Raw genomic sequence first — 22,810 nt, forward strand, 5'->3', positions numbered from 1 at the left:
CTAAAGCAGAGAAATGAAGACATCAATGTAATGGATCAACCTCTTCGAGAAGAGCAACCAAGAACGAGAAGATTCATTAGAAATTTGTAACCAAATCCCTTCCCCCTTACTCCCGCTCCTAAATCTCGGGACGAGATTTCTTGTAGTGCAGGAGAATTGTGACGCCGGATAATTAAGCTACACTGATCCCCCGCTAATGATGCCACGTCACCTCCGTTACTGTTGCTAATCTCTCATTACTTCATAACCGGTCCAAAATTCAAATTCAAAATATGGCAAACAACAAAAGTTTTCAAACATTAGAAACAAAATGTTCGGTTAGTGCCAAATATTACATAGGTAATTGTTGTGAAGAAGACACGTATTTAGAAAATGTTAAGATGCCCTAAATTAAATAAAACAGAAAAGGGAGATAAATAAAAGAAAGGAAAATACAAAAACAGAAAACAAAAACTAAAAAAAGGTAAAAAGAAAAGAAAGAGAAGATGAAACCCCCCTCCCCCTGGGCCGAATGGCCCAGCTAGCCAGCAGGCCACCAGCCCCACTGGGCCAAACCACCAGGCCCAGCCGGCCTCCCCCCACTGCCCCGCTTAACCCCCTGGGGACCGAACCCTAACCGGTCAACCCCACTCCCCCCACGTTTCTCTCGCTCCTCCTCCCCCTTTCCCCCCGATCGGATCTAGATTGGGGCAGTTGCCTCGGCCCCGTCGAACGCCGCCCCCTGCCTCCTCCCCGGCGCCCCCACTCGACTGGACCGAGGAGGGGCCTGATCCCGCGTGACCCTCCGCCTCCAACGCCGGCACCCATCCCCGATGCCGCCTCGTTGTCGCCGTGGTTCGCCACCTTGTCGGCGCCGCTCCATCGTCTCTCCCTCGCCGGACCACCCCGAGCCACACCGCCCCCTCTTCCCTCCATCGCCGGTGAGGCCCCCGGCCTCCTCTCCCCTGCTTCTGCTCCCGCATCGCCGAACGCGCCGCACCGCGCACGCGCCCCGCCCACGCCTCGGGGCCGCGCTCGTCGCGTCCTTCGTCGGTCGGCTGCGGCTGCACCGTAGCCCCGTTCTCTGGCTGGGCCGCGCTCTGGCCGCGCCCACGCCCGCAGCTCGATGTGCTCCGCCTCCACGCCTGCCTCGCCGCGCCTTCGCTCACCATATGCAGCTGTTGCTGCCCCGCCACCACGCACTCACACTCGCGCTTTCCCTACTCGAGCCGCGTCGGCGTCGCCCTCCCCCGGACTGCGCCCTCCCCTGCACGACACCGCAACCGCATGGCCCCGTCGCCTCTGCGACGGTCGCCGTCGCCGGCCGCCGCGTCCCCGCGTTCTGGCCACCCGGGTCTGCCCCGTTCGGTGCCCGTTCGCCCGTGCCCGCTAACCGGCCTGGGCCACTGACCACTGGGCCCCGCCCCCCTGTGGCAATGACTGGTGGGCCATGCCCTGAGAACGTTAAAAAAATATAATTAAAAAGATATATAAGTAAATAAATAATAATTAAATTAAATTAATTAATTTAATTAACACTATTTAAATTAACTAATTAAGATTAATTAACCAAATCACTTAATTAAATTAACTAATCCTATTTAGTTAACCTAGGTCATTGACAGCCGGGACCCACTGGTCAATTTGACCAGTCAACGGTCAATGCTGACTGGGCCGTTGACTTTGACCGGCCCCATCAGTCAGCCTCTGCTGACTGGGCAGTTGACCAAGTCAACTAGGCCTACTGGTCAGCCACACAAGCCCATCTGTGGGTACACTTCTATGTACCCATAGCAATTTAACATTTAATTCTCGAATTAAAAATAATTAATTAAATCCTAAAAATGATTTAATTTTTTTAAAATTAATATAAAATAAACCGTAGATCGGATGGAAAAACTTTATACATGAAAGTTGCTCAGAACGATGAGACGAATTCGGATACGCAGCCCGTTCGTCCATCACACATCCCTAACCTATCGAACTCGCAACTTTCCCCCTCCGGTTCATCTGTCCGGAAACACGAAAACCGGGGATAATTTCCCGGATGTTTCCTCCCTTCACATGTACCACCTCTTACCGCGTTAGGGCACCCCTAGCACCGCTACTTGTCATGTCATGCATTGCTATGCATCTGTTTGCTCATTATTTATTGTTTCTTCCCCCTCTTCTCTCGCTAGACACCGAGACCGACGCTGCTGCTACCCAGTACGACTACGGTGTTGACGACCCCTCTCTCTTGCCAGAGCAACCAGGCAAGCCCCCCCCCCTTTGATCACCAGATATCGCCTACTATTCTCTCTACTGCTTGCATTAGAGTAGTGTAGCATGTTACTGCTTTCTGTTAATCCTATTCTGATGCATAGCTTATGCTTGCTACTACTGTTGTTACCTTTATCTGCAATCCTAATGCTTAGTATAGGATGCTAGTTTATCATCAGTGGCCCTACATTCTTGTCTGTCTGGCATGCTATACTATCGGGCCGTGATCACTCGGGAGGTGATCATGGGTATATACTATATACTTTATACATGATACATGTGGTGACTAAAGTCGGGTTGGCTCGAGGAGTACCCGCGGTTGATTCACGAATTGGGGGCTGGAAGGACATACTTTCCCGACGGCCCTCTGTGTGGATTTTTGTGGCGAAGCGACAGGGCAGGTTGAGACCACCTAGGAGAGAGGTGGGCCTGGCCCTGGTCGGCTTTCGCGGTTATTTCAAGATAACACGTTTAACAAGATCTTGGTATTTGATCTGAGTCTGGCCACTAGCCTATATGCACTAACCATCTACGCGGGGACAGTTATGGGCACTCGACATCATGGTATCAGCCGAAGCCTTCGTGACGTCAGCGACTGAGCGGCGCGCGCCGGATTGGACCATAAGCCTGCTCTTGTATTAAGGGGGCTAGTTCTGCTTCCGGCCGCGTACGCAACGTGCAGGTGTGTAATGGGCGATGGGCCCAGACCCCTGCGCCATAGGATTTAGACCGGCGTGCTGGCCTCTCTATTGTGCCTAGGTAGGGCTGTGACGTGTTGATCTTCCGAGGTCGGGCATGACCCAGAAAAGTGTGTCCGGACAACGGGGATCGAGCGTGTTGGGAAATGTGGTGCACCCATGCAGGGAAGTTAATCTATTCGAATAGCCGTGATATTCGGTAACAGGATGACTTGGAGTTGTACCTTGACCTTATGACAACTAGAACTGGATACTTAATAAAACACACCCTTCCAAGTGCCAGATACAACCGGGGATCGCTCTCTCACAGGGCGACGAGGGGAGGATCATCGGTTAGGATTATGCTATGCGATGCTACTTGGTGAACTTACCATCTGCTCTCTTCTTCTGCTGCAGGATGGAGGTTACCAGAAGCGTAGTCTTCGAAAGGACTAGCTATCCCCCTTATTCCGGCATTCTGCAGTTCAGTCCACCTATGATACCCTTACTCCATTTGATACCATTGCATACATATGTAGTGTAGCTCCTTGCTTTCGAGTACTCTGGATGAGTAGCTTCCCCTTTTTCCCCTTTCCTATACCCGATTGCTGCGTCCAGACGATGGAGCCCAGGAGCCAGACGCCACTGTCGATGACGACTACTACTACTCGGGAGGTGCCTACTACTACGCGCAGCCCGCTGACGACGACCAGGAGTAGTTTAGGAGGATCCCAGGCAGGAGGCCTGCGCCTCTTTCGATCTGTATCCCAGTTTATGCTAGCCTTCTTAAGGCAAACTTGTTAGATATTGTTGCTTCCGCTGACTCGTCTATAATCGAGCTCTTGTATTCGAGCCTTCGAGGCCCTTGGCTTGTAATATGATGCTTGTATGACTTATTTTATTTGTAGAGTTGTGTTGTGATATCTTCCCGTGAGTCCCTGATCTTGATCATACACGTTTGCATGTATGATTAGTGTACGGTCAAATCGGGGGCGTCACACCCTAGGTTTCGGATGATGCCGGTAGCCTTGTCCTGCAACCTCGCCCAGCCGGAGATCTGATCCATCTAGCTATGGACAATCACATGCATGCGCCTGAAAGAGTCCTCGCCTGCCCGCGAGTAATTTTCCCAAGCTGTCGCGGCGTGGCGGGACCTCCGTGCTACTTCGGCGGTGCGGCGGGATATCTCTGCTGCTTCCGCGGTGCGGCTGGACCAGTCTGCTACATCGACGGCACGGCGGGACCTCCATGCTGCTTCGGCAGCGGTGGGACCTCTATGCTGCTACTGCTGCGCGGCTGGACATGTCGGCTGCTTTCGCGGCGAGGCAGGGCATCTCTCGTGCTTTCTCTTCCATGCTCGCCTCTCCCTGGTGGAAATCTCTTGACCCAGAACTCACGCTGGCCATGGCAGACGCAAGGGAACGATGCTGAATGACTTGATTGTTTTTTGTGGATGAGGAGTTGAGGAGGAATGTGCAGTCATCTTGGCATAGTAGTATTTATAACCGAGTAGTACTAATACGCTCCTAAGTGGGAAACCGTTTAGGTTGTGATTGGTGTGAACAGGTTTGCAATTAAATATAGCGTGATAGTAATTTGGAATATGACGAGATGCAAGATCAAAATTTATTGACATTTCTAGTTTCGAAGTGCGGCACTATTCCTGAATGGCGTAACGTGGAGACGTGTTCTCGGCCGTGGTGTAGCATATGCCATGGTACTTCTTTTTCTACTGTTGTGTACGTGCAATAACTGGCATCGTCGGATACATATTTTACGTTTATTGGGGTGTTCGACAGGAATAGCCTCGTCCCCCCACACCTATCTCTCGGGACTTCTTGCACGCACCATCTCTAGCTCCCTAGTTCGATGCCACCCACATACACTTGTACTCTGAGTTTAGTACGTTATACAGGAAGAGAAGAGGTGCACGCACGCACTCGTCCTCTCTCACACAAGCATGTGTAGCTACGAATTGTTGTGTTCTCAACCATTCGATTGGCTCTATCATAGGTTTCACGTTGCTCCTTGGCCTTGAGATTGAGAAGTTTAAAACACGGAGGCCAAGCTGGAGGCGCGAGGTTTTGGTTAATGTGCGGGCCGCACACGACACCAACACGACACGAGCTTCGTCTACCTGTGATAATCCCAAAGTGCATGGAATCATCATAGCAATTCCCAATGGTGGAAGTGATAAGTATGGAGTGTCGAACCCACAAGGAGCTAAAGGTAAGATCAATATTCTCTCAAGTCCTATCTGCCACTGATACAACTCTACGTACACCGAACGTTTGCTTCCAACTAGAAACGAGAAATAAAACTATGTTGTGGGTATGAAGAGGATAACTTTGCATGATATCAGAGAGATAAAATATAAAAGTAGGTGTTTTTATCATAAAGTTAGAATATATTACTAAATATTATAAATAGCGAGTGTGGAATAATGATGGATCGCTATGCGGAATTGTCTTAGGCAATTGTTAACAAGACTGATAGTCGTCATTGCAATTTCATATGAGGGAGAGGCATAAGCTAACATAATTTCTCTTCTTGGATCATATGCACTTATGACTCGAACTCTAGAAAGCATCCGCAACTACTAAAGATCATTAAGGTAAAACCCAACCATAGCATTAAAGCATCAAGTCCCCTTTATCCCATACGCAACAACCCCCTTACTCGGATTTATGCTTCTGTAACTCAAGCAACCCACTATAAGCGACTCATGAATGTATTGCAACACCCTACAGTGGGAATCCCTCACGCTTGCGCGACACGGAGGCACAATAGGACATCACCAAAATAAAACATACAACTCATACCAATCTAGATCATCAATCAACCCAAAGACAAAGGATATCTAGTCAAAACATCATAGGATGGAAACACTTCATTGGGTCATAATATGTGCCATAAAGCCCCATGTTCAAGTAGGGATTACAGCGGGGTGCGGGATAGTCGACCACGCAAAAGAGATGAGGATGGTGATGTTGATGAAGACGATCACCGCGGCGATTATTCCCCTCCCGATGGCAGTCTGATGCCACCGAGAGAGAGGAGGAGAGGTTCTTCCCCTTGTTCTTCCTCCTCCATGGCCTCCCCACTGTATGGGGAGAGGTTCTCCCTCTGGTCCTTGGCCTCCATGGTGATGATGGCCCCTCCGGGATCCTCCTCCATAGCCTCCGGTGATGATGGCCCACTTCGGCAGGGTGCCAGAGAGGGCCTAGATTGATTTCTCGTGGCTATAGAGGCTTGCGGCGGCGGAACTTCCGATCTAGGTTTCTTTCTGGAAGTTTGGGTATATATAAGAGGTGTTGGAGTCAGGAACAAGTCAGGGGGTCCCCGAGGCAGCCACGAGATAGGGGGCGTGCCTAGGGGGGTAGGGCGCGCCCCCCACCCTCGTGGTGTCCTCGGACTCCCCTGGTCTATCTCTGGTACTCCGTGGGCTTCTTCTGGTCTAAAAACAATCTCTGTGAATTTTTAGATCAATTGGACTCCGTTTGATTTTCCTTTTCTGTGATACTCAAAAACAACGAAAAAACAGAAACTAGCACTGGGCTCTAGGTTAATAGGTTAGTCCCAAAAATCATATAAAACAACATATAAAGGCCCATTAAACAGCTAAGATGGATAATATAATAACATGAATACTTCATAAATTATAGATACGTTGGAGATGTATCAGCATCCCCAAGCTTAATTCCTGCTCGTCCTCGAGTTGGTAAATCATAAAATAAATAATTTATGAAGTGTGAATGCTAGCAAGTGCATGCGTTTGATCAATGATAGTTCCAATCACTTTTTTAGCATCATTGTATATCATAATAGTAGCTCAACTCATAAAACTTCTCATGATCAAGTAACAAGTTATTCACATGTTAAAGTATAGATCATAAACTTTCTTGAAAACTAACAAACCATGCTCTTAGTCATCAAACAATTGCAATTCATCTTATTTTCGGGAAGAGTCTATGTAAGAGCTTTGATTCAGCAAACTCCACATACTCAACTATCATTTAATCTTTCACAATTGCTAACACCCACGTGATATTTGTGGGTTCAAAGTTTTAATCGGACACAGAGAAATATAGGGGCTTATAGTTTCGCCTCCCAACCTTTTACCTCAAGGGTAATGTCAACTATAATAATTTATGAAAACCTACATCAAAGTGGATATATATATTCGGATCACTCCAACACAAAGTTCCTGCCAATGGAAAAAGTGTAAAAAGGAAAGGTGATGATCACCATGACTCTTGTATAAGGGTAGAAGATAAAAGTAAAAGATAGGCCCTTCGCAGAGGGAAGCAGAGGTTGTCATGCGCTTTTATGGTTGGATGCACAGAATCTTAATGCAAAAGAATGTCACTTTATATGCCGCTTGTGATAAAGACCTTTATTATGCAGTTTGTCGCTTTTATTTCTTCCGTATCACAAGTTCGTATAAAGCTTATTTTCTTCGCACTAATAGAGCATACATATTTAGAGAGCAATTTTTATTGCATGCATCGATGAAAACTTACTTGAAGGATCTTACTCAATCCATATGTAGGTATGGTGGACTCTCATGACAAAACTGGTTTAAGGAATGTTTGGAAGCACAAGTAGTATCTCTACTTGGTGCAAATAATTTGGCTAGCATGAGAGGGAAAGGCAAGCTCAACATGTTGGATGATCCAAGACAATATAACATTTCAGATATAGGAAAACATAACCCATTAAGTTGTCTTCCTTGTCCAACATCAACCTTTTAGCATGCCATATTTTAATGATTGCTCACAATTGCAAAACGATGTCCAAGATAGTATATTTATATGTGAAACCTCTCTTCCTTCAATATTCTTTCATGAATTGTTCAAGTGACCAATTCTGCGTTTGCTAACTTCCAATAGGTTTACTACCTACACTTATTATGTGTGAAGTCATTACTCCCCATGTTGTAAGCATATGAAACGTATATAAATTCAGATTTATGATATTCAATTCATTCAACCATTTACTCATAGGATATATGTGAAGCACGTGAGCAAATGACAGACTACTCCAAGAAGATATAAGTGAAGAACACTGAGTAGTCAAAAATTAACTAGCCATGGGAGGATTCTTTCTCATTCAAGATTTCAGATCCAATGATTTTATTCAAACAGCAAGTAAAATTGAAAATACGCTCTAAGCAAGACACATATCATGTGACGAATAAAAATATAGCTCCGAGTAAGGTATGCTGATAGTTTTGAAGACAAAAGAGGGGATGCCTTCCGGGGCATTCCCAAGCTTAGGCGTTTGAGTCTTCCTTGAATATTACCTTGGGTTGCCTGGGGCATCCCCAAGCTTAGGATCTTTCCACTACTTATTCCCCTCATATCGATATCTCACCCAAACCTTGAAAACTTCAATCACACAAAACTTAACGGAACTTCGGGAGATAGGTTAGTATGATAAAGAGTAAACCATTCACTTTGGTACTGTCAGAGACAAGATTCATAATTGTTCTCACACAATGCCTATTGTACCATATCATTTCTACAATTTATATTGAGAAATATAAGCCATAGAAAATAGAAAACAAGCAAACAATGTAATGAACATAAAATCTTTTAGAAATAGAACAGTCTGTAATGATCTGAACAGAAACCATACTTATGCTACTCCAAAAATTATGAAATAAATTGGTGGACGTGAGGAATTTTTCTATTAATCTTGTGAAAAAAGAACCAACTCAATCGCACACTTCTGTAAAAAAATGACAGCTAATCTCGTGAGTGCAAAGTTTCTGTTTTTTTTACAGCAAGATCACATTAACTTTCACCCAAGTCTTCCCAAAGGTCTTACTTGGCACTTTATTGAAACAAAAGCTATAAACATGATTACTACAGTAGCTTAATCATGTAAACACACAAAAATAGTAAGGGTGAATATTGGGTTGTCTCCCAATAAGCGTTTTTCTTTAATGCCTTTTAGCTAGGCATGATGATTTCAATGATGCTCACATAAAAGATAAGAATTGAAACATAAAGAGAGCATCATGAAGAATATGACTAGCATATTTAAATCTAACCCACTTCCTATGCCTAGGGATTTTGTGGTCACATAATTTATAGGAACAAGAATCAACTAGCATAGGAAGGAAAACCAAGTATAACTTTAAAACTTTAAGCATATAGAGAGGAAACTTGATATTATTGCAACTCCTACAAACATGTATTCCTACCTCAGAATAATTTTTAGTAGCATCCTGAAAGAGTTCAAAAATATAACCATCACATAAAGCATTCTTTTCATGATCTACGAGCATAGAAATTTTACTACTCTCCACATAAGCAAAATTGTCCTCATTCGGAATAGTGGGAGCAAACTTCTTCTAAATCCACTTTAGATGATAGTATTATTCATACTCCAAAAGATATAAGTGAAGTTAATGGAGCATTCTACAATTAATATATACTAACCAATATCCAAGCTCAAAATATATAAGTGAAGCACACAAAGCATTCTATAAAACCATACTCAAAAGATTTAAGTGAAGCACAAAGAGCAATTCTATAAGATCATACTTAAAAGATATAAGTGAAGCACATGAAGTATTCTATAAATCAATAAAGGGATATCTCATACTAGCATGGTTCTTAAAGGAAAAACAAAAACACAAAGGACACAAATTATGTGAACAAAACAAAAACCGAGGTATACCGATAATTGTTGAAGAAGAAAGATGGGATGCCAACCAGGGCATCCCCAAGCTTAGATGCTTGAGTATCCTTGAAATATTTACTTGTGGTGCCTTGGGAATACCCAAGCTTGAGCTCTTTCCTCTCTTTATTATTCTCATATTGATAGCTCCTCGGTCTTCGAGCACTTCATCCACACAAAACTTTAACAAAAATTTTGTGAGATCCGTTAGTGTAATAAAGTAAATCACTACCTTTAGGTACTGTTGAAAACTTATTCCAATTTCATATTAGAACTATATCTAATGTATACCAACTTCACCATGGTTCATACCCCCCGATACTACCCATAGATTCATCAAAATAAGCGAACAACTCATCAAAAACAGAATCTGTCAAAAACAGGACAGTCTGTAGTAATCTAGAAGTTTAGTAAACTTCTGTAACTCCAAAAAATTCTAAAAAATTTGAAAATTTAATAAATTTGTACATAAGTAATGTGCAAGAGTTTCAGACCCATTTGACTTTCCATTAAAAAATGTAAAATCACGCGCTACAGCCATAGTTTCTGTTTTTGTACTGTACATAGTAAACAGGCAATCTAATCATCCTAAAACCAAGGCTTGGCACATTATTTTTATAATACAATGGATATATAAAAGGGGGTAATTATTTTCAGAGAAGCTTCCATGAATTTGTTTACATTGTTTCCATGATCATGAACACAAGTGCTCAAGGTCGATCCTCATTTCTTCAATGCATAATCTTCCAATCACTTCTCCTATTGAAAAACTTTTTAGGCATGAGAGGAAAGTAATTTTTTTGTATTTTCATTATTAATTTTTTTGTAATGTTTCACCCACAACTAAACAGAAACAAAAGTAAAAAACATACTGAGTGAAGAAATCAAACAAGCACACACGAGAATATCAACCGCACGCTATTGCTCCCCGGCAATAGCGCCAGAAAAGAGCTTGATAATCCCCAAGTGCAGGGAATCATCATAGCAATTCCCAATGGTGGAAGTGATAAGTATGGAGTGTCGAACCCACAAGGAGCTAAAGGTAAGATCAATATTCTCTCAAGTCCTATCTGCCACTGATATGACTCTACGTACACCGAACATTTGCTTCCAACTAGAAACGAGAAATAAAACTACGTTGTGGGTATGAAGAGGATAACTTTGCATGGTATCGGAGAGATAAAATATAAAAGTAGGTGATGTTATAATAAAGTTAGAATATATTACTAAATACTATAAATAGCGAGTGTGGAATAATGATGGATCGGTGTGCGGAATTGTCTTAGGCAATTGTTAACAAGACCGATAGTCGTCATTACAATTTCATATGAGGGAGATGCATAAGCTAACATACTTTCTCTTCTTGGATCATATGCACTTATGATTGGAACTCTAGCAAGCATCCGCAACTACTAAAGATCATTAAGATAAAAGCCAACCATAGCATTAAAGCATCAAGTCCCCTTTATCCCATACGCAACAACCCCCTTACTCGGGTTTATGCTTCTGTCACTCAAGCAACCCACTATAAGCAAATCATGAACATATTGCAACACCCTACAACGGGAATCCCTCACGCTTGTGTTACACGGAGGGCACAATAGGACATCACCGAAATAAAACATACAACTCATACCAATCTAGATCATCAATCAACCCAAAGACAAAGGATATCTACTCAAAACATCATAGGATGGCAACACATCATTGGATCATAATATGTGGCATAAAGCACCATGTTCAAGTAGTGATTACAGGAGGGTGCGGGAGAGTGGACCGTGTAAAAGAGATGAGGATGGTGATGTTGATGGTGATGTTGACGAAGACGATCACCGCGGCGATGATTCCCCTCCCGATGGCACTCGAGTGCCACCGAGAGAGAGAGAGGAGGAGAGGTTCTCCCCCTTTTGATTCCTCCTCCATGGCCTCCCCCCTGGATGGGGAGAGGTTCTCCCTCTGGTCCTTGGCCTTCATGGTGATGATGGCCCCTCCGGTATCCTCCTCCATAGCCTCTGGTGATGATGGCCCCCTCCGGAAGGGTGCCAGAGAGGGCCTAGATTGATTTCTCGTGGCTACAAAGGCTTGCGGTGGACGAACTTCCGATCTAGGTTTCTTTATGGAAGTTTGGGTATATATAAGAGGTGTTGGAGTCGGGAACAAGTCAGGGGGTCGCCGAGGCGGCCACGAGATAGGGGGCGTGCCCAGGGGGTAGGACGCACCCCCACCCTCGTGGTGGCCTCGGGACTCCCCTGGTCCATCTCCGGTACTCCGTGGGCTTCTTCTGGTCTAAAAACAATCTCCGTGAATTTTCAGGTCAATTGGACTCCGTTTGATTTTCCTTTTCTGCAATACTCAAAAACAAGGAAAAACAGAAACTGGCACTGGTCTCTAGGTTAATAGGTTAGTACCAAAAATCATATAAAACAACATATAAAGGCCCATTAAACATCTAAGATGGACAATATAATAGCATGAATACTTCATAAATTATAGATACTTTGGAGACGTATAAGTCTGGTGCGCAGTCGGGTGGGTTGTCTAAGTATAGACACAACCAAGCCCTCCTTGGTATCTGTGTCTCGACTTATGCATAGAGAAATTAGGATCGGAGGGAGTACGACTAGTAGTAGTACTAATTTGATGTGTCGCGTCAACTCGCACAAGTATGCAACACTTCCTGAACAAACAAGCATATAAGCTGTCATACTTCTTACCCAAAGTATCTTCATATCCAACAGACACAAAATATCCGTTCGACTGTTGGAAATCACTTTAACTGTGGATCTGATGTCGAAGTAATTGCTGCATCGCCACCAAAACCCACCATCTCTTAAGCTAAAGTGGACCAAGCTAACCCCTATGTTAGCATATTACTAAGATAAACATAAGGCATTGTAGAATCATTTAGGACGTGATCTTGTCAGTCGGAATGTGGAGGGACACCAGCTTAGCCCCAGCCAGCAGCTTGGGCTGAACTGTGAAGAAGTTCAACTCCTGCATGGCGACATCGCCGGGATCCTTGCTACTTGTCACCTCCATTTCCACCTTGACGACGTCAGTCCTGCCTTTGGGCTCCCCCGGTGGGCCGTCCGCCCACAACTTGGCCATGTAGTGCGGCAGTGGGGACGACCCCGCTCTGATGCAGACGACCGACACGGCGATAGGCGCGCCGATGTCGAGCATGCCGTCGAGCAAGAAAAACGTGTGACCATCCTCCTCCACGAACAGCAAGAGCCATGGCTCCGATAGTGGCACTTGCAGCTGGAGCACCTTGTCGTACTGGATCCTGTGCACGGGCATGGGATGCACGGTGCTGATGTGGTGGGAGAGCACCGGCGGCGGGCCTTCGTAGCCGCAGACGGGCACAGGGCATTTGAAGGGCGCAGGCGGACACACACTCTGGTGATCGGTGAGCTTGTGGTAAGTGACGTAGAGCCCACAACCTTCATGCGGGCACTCCACCCTCATCGAGGAGAGGACGGCATCTACCGTCGTGTTCCGCACGTCGAAGCCACCACCGCGCTCGCACTTATGGCACTGTCACTGGTTCTCGGAGCACTCGACGCGGTAGTCCGCGTAGGCCAGGTGCCCTCCCTTACACTGCACAAATCAGTCGAACAGCACATCAATCAAGAAACCCGCACCTTGCTTGATCAGCCGAACAAACGAGGTGTATTCGAACCTCATACACTGGAGGCTTCAAGGGGCGGAGGCACAAGGGGAATTGGAGCAAGGTGAGGTCCATCGAGACCATAGAGAGCTCCATCGCCGGGTCCTGTTCCGTCTGCATGATCTTGCCCTCTTCGTGCACAACCAAATCTCGTTTTATTAGGGCTGGGGCATTACAAATCTTTACCGTCACATATTCATACTACTTCAAGGTGCATTAAATCAACACATGCAAGTATCAAAAGGAGAGTCACGGCATGCATGCATGCGTTATAATTAATGCATCGGTAAACGCAAATTATTGAAATATATCAAGTGTTGTGCTTTGATGTGTCGCACCAACTCATACAAGACTGAGAAGTTTGATTACTACAACGCCCTCTCCCTCGCGCACCTGCCTTTGGCTGCATGACAGGTGGCCCACCCACCTATTGGGCCCACCTGTCATACACGCAAAGGCAGGAGCAGTAAGTGAATGAAGCTGCGTCCCTCCCTCGCCCATGAGCGTGGTGGCTGGCAGGACTAGTAGGAGAAGCCTTCGTTCGCTACACGCTCTCCTCCCGCACGCGGTGGACATGCAATAGTTCACTCGATGTCGGATGGCCAGAAGCATACTGTAGTACTCCACTGCAGTAGTACTCCATCATTGTTCGACTTCCCAAAGAGGCGAAGAGCCAAGCGCAGCCCGGACGCTTGTGTGGCGGTTTCATGTGTAGAGTAGTCTGGGATAGCGTGTACCATGCCCGTAAGCTTAAAATCGTTGGGGTCGGCTCCTTGCTTTTTTTATTAAAATAATCTTTTGTCCCTACCTGTCATCCTGGTGATTGTAGTTTGCACGCTCATTTGGTCAAGACAGGAGTATATATTTTAATTTGTGGTGGGGTAAATGTTAGAGGTTGCAGCAAATGGAGTATTATACACTGCGGGTCTTTCAGCAAAGTTTAGAGGCAACCATGTGGGGCCAGTGCTATGATGTGTCGCGTCAACTCGTAAAATGAGGAGAAGCTTGATTTTATTACCACACGCCTTCTCCCTCTCCCATGTGCGTGGTGGCTCACAGACGAGGACAGACTTTTTCTTAGGCTGGTTGCAATGGAATACTAGGATCATGCATATGATACTAGTGTATGATACTACACATCCATAGTGCATAGTATCATATGTTAGTATCATCGATGACTTCATTTATTAGCATGCATGACACATAGTAGCACAACATTTAATATGATACGGTATCATGATATGATACTCAACCCTCTCTTTCTTCATTTACTTCTATGCCACCTCATCAAATTTGCCTAGTTGGCATGCATAATACTCCCTCCGTTCCTAAATATTTGTCTTTTTAGATATTTCAAATGGACTACCACATACGGATGTATATATACATATTTTAGAGTGTAGATTCACTCATTTTGGTCCCTATGTAGTCACTTGTTGAAATCTCTATAAAGATAAATATTTAGGAACGGAGGGAGTACTACCTATGATAGTTCTCCCATTACAACTAGCCTTATAGAGTACTACAACAAGCTATCCCTCCCGCACGCGGTAGATGGACATGCAGTAGTGGATTCGATACTGTAGAAGTAGTAGTAACATCATTGTTCGTCTTCTCGAAGAGGCAAAGAGCCAAGCACAACCCGAACGTGGCAGTTGCGAACCTTGGAGGACGCATATAGCCAGGCTCTTGCATGAGACAAAATTGCTATGTGAGCCCACTATTGTAGTAATTGCTAGTACAGCCCTATAAACCAGAAAGGAGTATTTGCCTTTCTAGAGATTTCAGCAAGTGACTAGACTACACCGAGACGGAGTACATATGGAGCAAAATGAGTGAATCTACACCATAAATAAATACGTAGTTCTCTTGTTTTTCTCCCCGCCTTGGTCACGGTGCACAATATTGAGTATACTAGTAGTATCATCTTGAAATTTACGAAGTCACCATAGGCACCTCGTCGTCGAAGGGTGAAATTTACGAAGTCACCATAGACACGCGATAGACGCGAGCGGCAGTCGCCTCCATAGGTGCTTGAATGCCATTTCCAAGGAGGGAGAGGGTAGCGGTTCCCAAGATGTTGAACGGTCAATGATGCATCCTTAATTACATGCGTGGGGAATTAATTGGAGAAGCGAAATAGAGCCAGCACGATGTGAATGCAACAGAGTTCGAATTCTCATATAAAGGCGCCCCACCACTCTAATCCATCTACTCCTAGTCTTTGCGCAACACTGCTCACTCCAATCCAAGACCAAGTGACTAGAAGCCACAAGCACCTATGGAGGCGATGGACGCGAGCGACAGTCGGCTGTGCCAAATCATCCAAGGCGCTGGCCTATGGCCCCGCACCGCGCAACGTTTCCAAATGGTGCTGGCGACTGTCGGCGTCGTAGCCCTCATCGACGCCGGCTTCGCCTCTCGCATGGACGACATGATGGTTAACTGCACCCGCAAGTTCACCTCCATCAAGAAGCGCACGGACGACCTTGCCGTACTGCTCCAGCCCACTCACCCAGGCTCCTCATTGCCTGCCACCCTCATCGGCCTCCATGGTGATGAACTCTTTCAAGCCCTAGTGGCCCTACAGGTGCCGGAGGTCGCGATGAAGAATCTGCACCTCGAGGACGCGCTCGCCGCGCAGCGCCTCGCCATGCAAGAAACCGTCGACCTGCACATCCACGTCTACGAGCAAATCGTCTAAATAGGCCACTACAAGGCCAGCGAAGACAGAAAGACGTTGGCCTTCTTCTAGCGGCTTTAATATTTGGACGCCATTTTTCAGAAGCATGTCGACCTGGCCACGAAAGCCACTGCTACTTAGCCGTCGTTCGGCGGGCCAGCGCCCTGAGTCGAGGAGGTGGACGTCGTGGATGGATGCATCTCTTCTTCTTGCCTCATGTAACCAGCACTGCATCGCCTCGTGGCATTATTGTTTTATTAATATAGTACTCCCTCTGTTCCCAAATATAAGTCTTTCTAGAGATTCCAGCATGTGACTAGATACGGAGCAAAGTGAGTGAATCTACACTCTAAAATATGTCTACATACATCCGTATGTTGTATTCCACTTGAAATATCTAAAAAGGCTTATATTTAGGAATGGAGGGTGTATATGGCATTTTTATTCCAGTTGTAATATTTTCACTATGAGGTGGGGCCGCAGTTGAGAAAACCGACCATTGGCAAATCCCCACCCCGCCCACCGGGCGTCGGCTGAGTTTAGAATTAGAAGAGAGAAACGAGGGAGAAGATCTAGCTGTAGCATAGACGCTATTGTCAGATGGGACTTGTGTTGATACAATAGGAGTACTGAGCACTCGTACCTCTTTTTTTTGAGGGAAAAAGTAGTCGTATGTGGCACCCCGGCTCAGAGAAATCGGAACGCCCCGTATTCCAGCCTAGAGATCGAGGTGAAGTCTTCTGGAATACGACACTACTTAGCATAGAACAAACCAGCTCTCTATTACTACGCGAATATGAATACAAGGTTCCCAATATTACAATGAATAACATCAGCGCGGCGACACTACGCCAGCCACAGTTGCTGTATGCAAGCAACATAACAACTCGAGGTAGCCGAACAACTACTGGCAGCGGAACAACGAACAACCATGATGGACTCCAATTCGCAGGGACTCTGGCTGGAACATTTATCCTAGCTCGCGAACACAGGAACCACACCAAACAAGCAAGCAATCCAGGCACGACCTGTAAACTGGCCTGACAGGCCAGGTCAGTACATTGAATGTACTTGCAAGCTCACAATAACCAAAAGCAGTCAAGACAAACAACATCATGGCATTAGCAGGTTAAATCAATCATGAGCATGATACTAACAAAACAACATGTCATGTACAGCTGAACATGATACAACTTTAGCATGGCAAGAACATATAAACATGATGATATTATTATGCACCAACTTACTCTGTTCAGGTTACCTCGTAACCAACACGGAAATCACACGATCATCTCAGGATCCAATCAAGCTTGGTATTAACAATACCGTACTAATCATTCCATGACCACAAGGAGCTTGATTGTAACACCCCGGATGTAACTTTCCCAATTTGTACTTCAACTCTTGCTGTTTCCGGCGTTAAGTTATTTTATTTTCTCGGGTTCGGGTCTTTGTCTCCGTGTGTTGTTATCGTTGCCATGCATCTCATATCATGTCATCATGTGCATTGCATTTGCATACGTGTTCGTCTCATGCATTCGAGCATTTTCCCCGTTGTCCGTTTTGCATTCCGGCGCTTCGTCCTCCTCCGGTGGTCATTTCTACCTTTCTTTCGTGTGTGGGGATTAAACATTTCCGGATTGGACCGAGACTTGCCAAGCGGCCTTGGTTTACTACCGGTAGACCGCCTGTCAAGTTTCGTACCATTTGGACTTCGTTTGATACTCCAACGGTTAACCGAGGGACCGAAAAGGCCTCATGTGTGTTGCAGCCCAACACCCCTTCAATTTGGCCCAAAACCCACCTAAACCTGCTCCATCATCTAAAGCGTTCGATCACGATCGCGTGGCCGAAAACCGCACCTCATTTGGACTCTCCTAGCTCCTCCTATGTCTATTTAAAGACCCCTCCGTTTTTCTTCTTCTTCCTCCCCCCGAAACCCTAATTTTCCCTCTCCGCGCCGGCCGGACACGTCCGTCCCGGCCGGACACGTCCGATCCGCCCACTGCCGACCAATCGCCGAGCGCCACCTGTCCCACGCCCCACAACGCCGTCCCGCGTGCCGCCAGGCCCGCCAGGGCCCGAGGCCGGCCCCCGCGGCCCGTTACCGCCCGCCGCCTCCTCAGCCGCGCCCCGCCGCCTCCTCAGCCGCGCCGCCACCCGAGACCACCGCCGCCGCCGCCATCGACGCCGGCCAGCGCCTCGCGCCGCGCCCCGCGGATCTCCGCCGCCGCCACCCCCACGGATCGCCGTCGCCGCCGCGCAAGCTGCCGCCTCCGCCGACCCCGCTCGTCGCCGTCCGAGCTCCGGCGCCGGACGCCCTCGTCCTCGACTTCCCTCGCCGGAGCAGCCGCCGCCCTCGCCGGATCCTGCCTCGATTTCCGCGCCGGGTCAAACCCTAGATCTCAGGGTGATTTTTTTCGTCTAAGTCCCTAAAAATTCCAGATCCAAGTGCTCCTGTTCATAGCCCCGTAACTTTGCATCCGTAGCTCCGATTCATGCACATAGCATATCAAAATGTTCACCTCAGAGAGTACATCATTTCATTCCATTGCATCATTTTCATTTGAGTTCATCTTGATGCCCGAAATGCTGTTAGAAGAGGGCTACTTGAGATAATTGTCAGATCTGCTACTCCATTTAGCTTTTTGTCATTTTTGCCATGATTAATGTGTGCATGATATGCCCTGATGCTCTTCATATGTTTTGCTAAGGGTTTTGTCATCTTTCCAGAGGTGCAACCCACGTATTTTTTTGATGAGTGTGGTGACTAGTGCAAGCTTGCAAAGTGAGGCACTCGGTAATTCTGTTTTCAGGGACTTAGCATTTCCACTAAGTCCTTGATCTGTTTATCTCATATTGCCATATGTTCATGTTGTTTCCTAGTGATCCGTGCCTCTTTTGAGGATGATCAGTAAGGGAGTTTTATTAATCTTGTAGTGCTCTATCCATCCATGCCTTTGTTTGCAATTATGGAGCACCCTAGCTTGAGTCAATCGAGCTCTACTTTTGCTACTTTGTGAATCTGGGCAGATTGTCAACTTGTTTGCAATTTTGCCGATGATGTTGTAGTTGATCTGTGCATGCTATGTTATTGTTCTTGCCATGTATAGCTTGCATTTTGTGCCTTCTTGATGTATGTATGCTTGTCTTGTCATGACTTGCACCGTAGTGAGTGCATCGAGCTCGTGAACATGCCTACTTGATATCTGTTTCAGCATGTGCCAGTTTTCACCAAGTCTGAAAACTGATTATGTTTTTGCGATGTTCACGTGCTTGTTAGTATATTTTCTGATCCCTTTTGGCTCAAGGTCACTAAGGGACTTTTGTTAAGCTTTTTGAGTAGCTCCATGCCATGTTTTACTTTGCCATGTTCAGGTCCTGTAGCATGTAGTTTTGTTTCTCCGAAGAGTGCTACCTGATCTGAAATTCCAGACAAGTGTTAATTTCACCAAGTCTGAGATCTGTTTGCCATATGCATTTTTGCCATGCTTGTTTGAACCTGTTAATGGATGAATTGGCCGTAGCTCAGTGCTAGACTTTTGTTAAGCATCTTGTACGCATCCCTGCCATGTATTTTGTTGTCATGTTTGGGTGCTGTAGCATGTTCATCTCGTTGCATTTAGATGGCTACTTGCTGTAAATCGCAGACCGGTGTCATATTTGAATCGCTTGCCATTTCCAAACCGTAACTCCGATTCCGGCGTTCTTTATATCGTTTTCAAGCGATTTCATCTCATATTTCCAGTGGCACACTTGGATTTCCAAGTTGAGGCCAGGTTCTTGCATTTCCTTTCACATCTTGCATTTTGCATCCCGCATCGCATCCCGCATAGCATATCATCATTGCATCATATTGTTTGTCCTTGCACGTGGTTGATTGTGTCCTTGTTGCATGTTTGTCTTGTTTGGGTAGAGCCGGGAGACGAGTTCGCTATCGAGGAGCCCGTTGAGTTTGCTTTCGAGGATCCAATCAACTCTGACAATTGTGCAGGCAAGATGATCATACCCTCGAAATCACTACTATCTTTGCTATGCTAGTTTGCTCGCTCTTTTGCTATGCTAATGCTACGATGCCTACCAATTACTTTCAAGCCTCCCAAAATTTCCATGTCAAACCTCTAACCCACCATGTCCTAGCAAACCGTTGATTGGCTATGTTACCGCTTTGCTCAGCCCCTCTTATAGCGTTGCTAGTTGCAGGTGAAGATTGGAGGCCGTTCCTTGTTGGAACATTTATTCACTTGTTGGGATATCATTATACTGCTATGTTATCTTAATGCATCTATATACTTGGTAAAGGGTGGAAGGCTCGGCCTCTCGCCTAGTGTTTTGTTCCACTCTTGCCGCCCTAGTTTCCGTCATATCGGTGTTATGTTCCCGGATTATGCGTTCCTTACGCGGTTGGGTTATAATGGGAACCCCTTGATAGTTCGCCTTGATTAAAGCTTTTCCAGCAATGCCCAACCTTGGTTTTACCATTCGCCACCTAGCCTCTTTTTCCCTTGGGTTTCCGGAGCCCAAGGGTCATCTTATTTAACCCCCCCGGGCCAGTGCTCCTCTGAGTGTTGGTCCGACCGAGTAGACTGCGGGGCCACCTCAGGGCAACTTGAGGTTTGGTTTTACTCGTAGGTTGTCTCATCTGAGTGTGCCCTGAGAACGAGATATGTGCAGCTCCTATCGCGATTTGTCGGCACATTCGGGCGGTGTTGCTGGTCTTGTTTTAACCTGTCGAAGTGTCTTGAATAACCGAGATACCGAGTCTGATCGGAACGTCTTGGGAGGAGGTCTATTCCTTCGTTGACCGTGAGAGCTTGTCATGGGCTAAGTTGGGACTCCCCTGCAGGGATTTGAACTTTCGAAAGCCGTGCCCGCGGTTATGGGCAGATGGGAATTTGTTAATGTCCGGTTGTAGATAACTTGAACCTTAACTTAATTAAAATGAATCAACTGAGTGTGTTACCGTGATGGCCTCTTCTGGGCGGAGTCCGGGAAGTGGACACGGTGTTGGAGTAATGTTTGCGCAGGTTGTTCTCTAGTTTCTCGCTCGCGCTTTGCCTCCTCTTCTCGCTCTCTTTTGCGAACAAGTTAGCCACCATATTTTGCTAGTCGCTAGCTGCAGCTCCACATATTTTTTTTCACCTTGCCTTTACCTATAAGCTTAAATAGTCTTGATCGCGAGGGTGCGAGATTGCTGAGTCCCTGTGGCTCACAGATTACTATTACACCAGATGCAGGGCCTGATGATTCCGCTCCAGCAGATGCGTATGAGCTCAAGTGGGAGTTCGACGAAGACTCTCAACGTTACTATGTTTCCTTTCCCGATGATCAGTAGTGGTGCCCAGTTGGGGGTGATTGGGACCGTTGTCGCATGTTGGGTTATCTTTTATTTTGGCGCCGTAGTCGGGCCATGAGTGTTTGGATGATGTAATGTTATTTATGTACTTGATTGATGTGGCGAGTGTAAGCCAACTATGTTATCTCCCCTTTATTATTTATATTACATGGGATGTTGTGAAGATTGCCTAATTTGTGACATATGCCTTCAATGTGATTATGCCTCTAAGTCGTGCCTCGACACGTGGGAGATATAGTCGCATCGAGGGTGTGACATTGATCTTCACCCTTGACTCTTGCATAACACCACAAATATCCATAAACTTGGTATCCTCGATACCACGGTGATCATCTCACGATCACAACCAATCTCTTTCACATCATCGAACCAGGGTTGTTATTAAGCACATTATTATTACAGTTGACCCATAGTGTGACCGACACGAACTGGGCCCTTATCCGCGGGCGCGGCTATCGATATATTTAATACACAATCTGTAGAGGTTAGTACACTATACCCACACCACGGAACCCATTGCCTCGCACTCCCATTCGAGTGGACCAACGGCGTTCCGACAAAACCGTCCTACTGCCATGACACTCTCTCGGCCACTCCGACCAACACCCCCTTGGGTTTCAGTACTGGGTGGCCCCGTGCCTACCAAAGGCATCAACGACCACCGTCGTGGAAAAGCATAAACGGTCACAAACGGGGACAAAAAGGTGCCTAACAACTACGGGCACACAAAGCTTATGTCCGCCTACCTGATCAGGGTAGCGCGCGCCCATAACCTTCCCTCGTTGGAGGCACCGGCGAGAGGGACGACAATAGACCCAGTTAGGACCTTCCCATAAAGGCAAGTGTGGTTGCACTGGTCAGCTTGATATGGTGGCACCATGACTCAGCCAACGGTTGTTCAAGTTCAATTAAGTCCGGTTAAACTTGAATGCAATAAGCTGAGCCATATTAAAATAACATGATGCAACTACAATGCATGAGTATGGATCAACATAAGCAGGGAAGTGCAACATAATCATCGAGCATAACCATTTTGAAACATTAACCAAATGAGCATGGTAAACTAACGAGCATAACATTAAACATGAGAATATCATGACCACTAGCATCATAAATAAATAACATGCAAGAACTCATCCAAAATACTACCAAGTAAGCATATACCCAACGGAATACATAGTAACATACATAGCTACTGCACCAGGTAACAGATTGTAAACATGTATCAGAAAGAACACACTGCTACTACTATCAAGCATGACATATAACAATAATACCAGTAATAAGTGCAAGATAACAAGATGCAGAAGAGCATAGCATGAAAGGGAACACATATGTATAAGCATCACCGAACAATGATAACAGGCAAACATTTATTAAATATTCAAGTTGAAAACCATGGCTACTGCATAACTGTCATGCAAGTGGTTGTTTTGGCTCTCCTGGGGGTGACGGAGACTGCGGGAAGAAGTGCGGTGAAGCCGCGGAACAAA

The 22,810-nt window shown here is 46.0% G+C and overlaps 1 protein-coding gene and 1 long non-coding RNA gene across 2 annotated transcripts; one reads left to right on the forward strand and one right to left on the reverse strand.

Annotated features, from left to right (window-relative positions):
- The first annotated feature begins 631 nt into the window (after positions 1-631).
- Positions 632-3,841, forward strand: LOC147970797 (uncharacterized). Its single transcript, XR_015604301.1, has 3 exons — positions 632-920; positions 2,160-2,234; positions 3,336-3,841. It is a non-coding gene; the product is annotated as an uncharacterized LOC147970797 (long non-coding RNA).
- Positions 3,842-12,512: 8,671 nt separating this feature from the next.
- LOC147970798 (uncharacterized) lies at positions 12,513-13,076 on the reverse strand. The gene has a single exon (XM_087523635.1). The coding sequence runs from the start codon at positions 13,074-13,076 to the stop codon at positions 12,513-12,515; it is 564 nt and encodes a 187-aa protein (XP_087379761.1).
- Between the last annotated feature and the right edge of the window lie 9,734 nt (positions 13,077-22,810).

This window comes from Triticum urartu, chromosome 5A (assembly GCF_056163025.1).
Source record: "Triticum urartu cultivar PI428250 chromosome 5A, HENAU_Tu73, whole genome shotgun sequence".
NCBI lineage: Eukaryota > Viridiplantae > Streptophyta > Magnoliopsida > Poales > Poaceae > Triticum > Triticum urartu.

Bases quoted from the DNA above. Each gene is read 5' to 3' on its own strand.
- LOC147970798 (XM_087523635.1), bottom strand. From the start codon at position 13,076: ATGAGGGTGGAGTGCCCGCATGAAGGTTGTGGGCTCTACGTCACTTAC.